At 31.4% G+C, this 6,261-nt stretch overlaps 1 protein-coding gene across 1 annotated transcript; it reads right to left on the bottom strand.

Annotated features, from left to right (window-relative positions):
* Positions 1-1,227: 1,227 nt before the first annotated feature.
* LOC117178625 lies at positions 1,228-4,527 on the bottom strand. The gene is made up of 3 exons (XM_033370048.1): positions 4,475-4,527; positions 3,890-4,140; positions 1,228-1,320 (listed from the first exon to the last, which is right to left on the bottom strand). Exons 1-3 carry the CDS (start codon positions 4,482-4,484, stop codon positions 1,228-1,230), a joined length of 354 nt encoding a protein of 117 aa, XP_033225939.1. The 5' UTR covers positions 4,485-4,527.
* Between the last annotated feature and the right edge of the window lie 1,734 nt (positions 4,528-6,261).

The raw sequence follows: 6,261 nt of genomic DNA, 5'->3' as shown, positions 1-6,261 counted from the left end.
GGGTAAAAATATATATGTATATCGCATGTCTAGCTTAGCGACGTCGGCCTTTAATACTAAAGGCCAAAAGTTTCGGAAGGAGTTTGAACCACCCAAACACCTACCCTGGATCCGCCACTGGTACCACCTATATCTAAAGAAATTGTGCACGATAGTTTTTCATGTTTGTGGATTTGATAGCACCAGTAGTGTAGTCGAGGACTGATAAACCCTGGTGCCGTGGCCGTCGGGGCACTTTTTTATGCCTGCCGGTGCCAGTTCGCTTTCTTGTCATACGGAAAATTGTCTACTTAACCTGAAAGGGCCGCCCTTGCACAGCATTTAAAATTCAATTAAATATCAGCACGGAACCTCCTTTATGAAAACAATGCGTCATGAAAATATATGTATGGCAATAGATCATGGATTATATTATGTTTCGGTATTTCCTGATTATAGTAAATCATGTTCGCGGGATTTTCCAAGTTGTAAATTGATTCAGTAAGCAGGTGAAAATTGCGAAATTAAAAAAAATTGTGATTTGATGATAAGATATTCGAAATGTACCATTTTTTTTATTCCTGGCTTATGTAATTTGTTTGAAAATGTTGGAAATTAAAAAAAATTTAAGTGTCCAATTGAAGAACAAAATGATAGCCCACTGAGAATGACAATTAGGTAAAGTAGGCAAAGCCCATTTTTTCGAAACCAATTGTTTTGTAGTCGCAAGTCCTTAAAATTAAGGCGTATCGAAAAATGTTCGGAATATGTAAGCAAAAAAATGCATTTTACCAAAAAACGTGGTTAAAATTGAGGTTTACAGTTGACCAAGAAGCTGACACTGTGAAAACGGCAATCGGGTTCGAACTCAAGAGAACGATATGAAAGTATGGATTAATGTCTGTTTACTAAATTTTTAAGAGGGAAAAAAGACACCGAATTAATAATCGGGCAATTACAAGGCAATTTGTTCAAAAAATTTACTTTCGAAAAAACTCAAACTTTTTAGTTTCTCCATATTTGATGCAAAATTTTTAAAATTAAATTTCCAACACCGAAAACTGTACTTTGGTAATTTAAAATTTTCTTTCGTCAAAGTTCTATGTAAAAAGAGGGGGAAAAGGGGTTTTTTCCTTCGTTATTTATTTGTCTCTAATGCGCCGATTACAATGTTCTTTGGAAACATATTTCTGCTTTTTATATCATCATATCAATGAGAAGGTATCGGTTTTAGGTGAAAAATTACTTTCACGGACTCTCATAAAATGTCGACATTTTGAGGCCCCTTGAGTAAGAAGAAATGGCTTTTACGTCGCTGGCTGTTATTGTTGTCGTTGTCGTCTGTACACACGATAACTTTTGACAGAATAGGAATGTTGCATAGAATGAAAAAAATATATTTTGATTTTTCTATAGCTCCTTAATATACTCCAAGGAGCTTTTTATCGAATAAGATATATGTTTTTTTTTGACAATGTTTTAATATGGCGCCTGCTTGCGGAATTTTTCGCCAAACGCATCTGTGTGACGTCATTCTTCGCGGGAAATTTAAACTACCTAAATTATGCAAAGTTTTTATTTTTTTTAATAAAAATCAGCCCCTTGCCAACTAGTCCAAACCGGCTAGATGAGGTACAAAGAGCCACAAGGATGTACAAAGAAAGGACAAGTTCGTTAGCCAGCCATTTAAAATAAAAATTCAAAAAGTGGGAACATTTTCAAAATTTGTCAGACCATTTTTTTAAGATTCAAAAATTTTGTATGCAGCGCACTCATACATCCAAACTATTGATTTTAATTACTTTTTTTGATAAAAAAAAAAGATTCCCGTCATCGCATTTAAAAATTTTTTTAAATCATTCGAACGTGAAATTTTCAAGCCGAACGAAGCACGACATGAAAAAATCAAGAAAAAAGTTGCTTTTTGAAGGCCATACAAGACAATCATAACAACTTTTTGAATTTTCTTGAAAAATTACAAATTTTAATTTTGATTGTACAAAAACTAATAAAAAATCTCCATTTTGCGACTACGAAAAAATCAAAAGACAAAGCTGTTCAACCAAAAAAGAGCTAAAAATGTATTATTAATAATTTTTAATAGGGTGCATGGTTTGTGTTTGAAACGTTAAGAGCAATATGAAAAATTTTTTAAATTATATTTAGGAAAAACGGCACAAGGCGTGAAAAAAATGAACAAACGCGCACTTTTGGTTTCAATCGTAAAAAAAATTTTTAATTAAAATTAAAATCTTGTGGAAAAACGACAAAAGGTTGGAACAAAAATTCATAGATAAAAGTTGCTCACCAAAAAAGGCACTACAAATTTGTTATTAATCATTTTTTGATAGGAATCATAGTTTTTCTTTTAATCGTAAAAATAACATCAATAATAAAAATTCAATTTTTGGAGAAATGATGCAAGCTACGAAAAAATCTTTAAAAACAAAATTTTTGTTTAGCCGAAGAAGAGCTACATATTTGTTATTAATCATTTTTTATGGGACGCGTGTTTTTTGTTTTGATCGTAATAAAACAGTCCACCTTCTCAATAGTGCCGCGATCTGGCTTGTAGGGGGAATACATTTTTTCAGTTTTTCAGAATGGGGTAAAGCCTGAGCTCTGATTAGGATTTGAGGCACTATTGAGAGCACTACAAGGCAATGAAAACACGTCTGTTTATATACCAGTGTATATTGTAATGAATTGTAATAATATAAATTTATTGAAATGATACATTTTTCAGGATAGTGAAGAATAAAATTAAATGCAAAATAAGAAACGAATATTAAAGTAATCATGATAAATAAAATGTAAACTTTATTTTGAAATGTAGAAATAGGCAGGCCATGACAAACCATGATAAACCATCAACAATTATTATAATAACTATTAAATTTCAGCCATCACATTTTTATGAGCTGACATTAAACAGCTATATAATAATTTTTGGTGGTTTAAATACATATGGTCATTACATACATATGATATATATTTATGATTTTGTGTTTGTTTCACCTATAAAAATACATTATTGACTTTACCTAGTTTTCATCGTCAGTGTTTTAATTTATTGTTTGTCACATTTTAATTATTTTAGACGAATAATATATACGTGGAATTGTGAAAACTTATAGATTGCAGATATATTATTTTTAAATCACACATGCCAAAATAATTTTCATTCAATCTCTTAGTTTTAGGCTGTTGACGAATTAGGGGTACCTGCTGGGAACGTTTAGTTAGGTGGGGAATGATTATCGAATAGGTCACAGAGGAAACTTTATACCACAGCGTCAAATATACACCCCAAGTTTATAAATATTTTTTCTTTTATATAAATATTAAAAAAAACACTGTAACTTCCATAAATTTCCAGAAAAATTGCAAATAATTTTAATTATTTTTCTGGTAAGTTTACAGAAATTTTCGGGAAATACCCAGATATTTTTCTGGTAAGATTTCCGCAAATTTCAAGAATTTAATCTTCTAAGATAGAGACCAAGTTCCAAGCTTATTCTCCAAGTTTCTGTGGTGAGTAAAAATTGTTATGAAAGTACCAAATGGCCACTTTTTTTAGACTACACCACTGGATAGAACATTATGCTATACTAACATTGATTATTATCATTTATCCTATCCTAATATGATATTATCCTTCGAGCTGGTTAATCAAAATATTTTACTAATACGTTGGTGGCTAATTACTGAGGTTGATGTTATACCATATATTTAACCAATGGACCAAGTAGACAGTAACAAGTAGAAAGATTATATGTAATTATAACTATGGTTTTTCAACGTGTAATTGATTTGGTCAATGATTCTAGTAATATAGTTTGGTGCAATTATACAGCAAGTGAATCAAACTGGACATAGATTGGTTATAATTTATTTTGTGAGATCCTACCTGGGCAGTGATTGGATGACTCGTGTGATGTGTATTTGTGCTGGTTCTGGTTGGTGGGGCATGAAGCCAACAACACATGGCAGCACATATTAGTAAGGCCCCTGCTACTATACAAGCTACTCCAACATATCGCACTGGTTCCACGTAATTTTCAGCAAGGCCCAACCAATTGATCAGCGCGCCCACACATAGAAGTACCATGCCGTACCTGTAGGGGCGTTGCGATCTTCTAGACTCCTCCAATGACATTGCTGCAATCATACAAATTAAAAAATTAAGAATCGCTTTATTCACATTAATTACTCATTTTCAAACAGTAATTAAGAAAAAAAAACTCGAAAAAACCTCTACAGATTTAACACAACAGATTTGGTCTAGGTACCATATCTAATAAAAAATAAAGAACATTCAACTTTTCATATCAAAACCTTGGAAGCCTGATAACTCTATTTATTAATATGATAAGACAAAAGAGTTAACACAAAAGTCAACACTAATATTGATCTTTGTACATACTATCTGGCAATATTAATATAATTTTTGTCATTTTCAGGAAATGTTTCACGCAGTATCATGTGTACTTACTTGGAGACATAGAGCTGTGAAATCTGAATTCTTCACCGTTCAATATACGTCTGATAAAAATATGCTTCTGCTGGATTTTAAATCCCTGCGGTTATCTTTTATTTGAGCAACTTACTTACTTCGTCATTTGATTGAAAATAACCTCGAAATTTCCATAAATGGCGTTCGAAAATATCCCACTTGTTTTATACGTCTACTGTCTTCAGAGGTAAAATTTACAGTGACGCAGTGTAACGCAATTCTAAGAATAATTTTGTTATCTCTTCCCTAGGTTGAAAATGTTCTTATCGAAAACGAAGTTTCCTGAAGATTTGCAAGTCCCCCGAAATAATATTAATACAACAGAGACTCATTATTTACGGAAAAATATGAACGAAAACACAAACTGACGAAAAACACCTACAATGAAAGAACTTAATCTCCATATGTCTTTATATTCTTTTTACAACAAGACTTATTAATTAATTGGTGGCCTACACAGTGCTTTTTAAAGTAAATTATCTCGTTTCCTAAATTAATATAAAAGAATGTACGTGGCTAAACATGAAGACGAGCTTCAACAAAATATAAAAATCAGGTTTTGTCAATCATAAATCAATTGTAACTTTTTCTTAAATATTATAGAGTAGTTATGATAAAAATATAGTTATTATTTAAACTTCAATCTCGTGCACTTTTAATTGACTAAGGAGCCCATTCTTTTTATTTAAATTGAATTTTAAGGAGTATAATTTATTCTATGGAATTAAAGCGCATCGAGCATGTCTCCTCTTTCAAGCCGAGAAGAAAGGCAGAGAATAGGAAAAGCAACACTGACTAAAGTAGGTCACTAAACAAAGTGAGCCCCGTTAGGTACTTCATGACATTATAATTACGTGATGCCAAGAATTAGATAGACAGTAAATAATACGTCCCTATATAGAACTAACGCTCCTATAAAATCTAAATAACCATTACATTTTAGTTGTTTAGACATTTATGATTCGAAATTATATAGTTTCAGATTCAAAATAATTATAAAAAGAAAGAAAAAATACCAACTCAAATTGCAACTTTCCCAAAACTCACTAATCTAATATCCTATACAATATTTAACATGTCAACAATTTAACATACATTTCAACAAAACCGCTAATAAATGCTCACACAAAAATTGAATATGAATCAAATACATAGATTGAGGCATAATTTCGATGTTGATGGTCCAAGTGTTAATTTGTTCGACGCTGCAGAAGAAAACAAATAGACTCAATGTAAATGGAGTCGTTCAGAACTTTATCCCACTTTAGCAATCAATCATCAATCATTGGCATGTATGGATACTAGTAGATACTCTCTAAGCAATTTCTGCTATCACTATATATAGCAACTGTATGACAATTTTGCGTATCGCATTCTTAAAAACTTAATTAAGCAGCATTCAGTTAAAACAAATTTTTCTAAACCCAAGTCAATTTATGAAGATCAATCAGAAATCTAGATCATTTCACTCGGTGGCCACTAAAACTTCGAAAGAAAATTGCAGACTATTTCCTGATTTTATAAAATGCTCTCAAAACAATTATTATTAATTAAATATATCCTTTCCAGATATAATAAATTAATAGTCATTGTTTTAAAAGCATTTTGGGATGCTAAGACTGAAATCACTTCCATGTTATTTTGGATAATATATTTCACCTTCGATTTCGAAAATGTTTCATTATTTTAAAACTTTATACAATAAAGCAATTATGCTCGAATAATTATAATAATAAATGCTTTAAAGTCAACCGGGGGGGGGGGGG

This window comes from Belonocnema kinseyi, chromosome 8 (genome assembly GCF_010883055.1).
Source record: "Belonocnema kinseyi isolate 2016_QV_RU_SX_M_011 chromosome 8, B_treatae_v1, whole genome shotgun sequence".
Classification (NCBI taxonomy): Eukaryota; Metazoa; Arthropoda; class Insecta; order Hymenoptera; family Cynipidae; genus Belonocnema; species Belonocnema kinseyi.
This window is presented reverse-complemented; position numbering and strand designations above follow the sequence as displayed.

Coding starts and splice junctions, on each gene's coding strand:
- LOC117178625 (XM_033370048.1), bottom strand. Junction 1,321..3,889: donor GTCATCCAATCACTGCCCAG/GTAGGATCTCAC, acceptor TCGTGTGTACAG/ACGACAACGACAACAATAAC.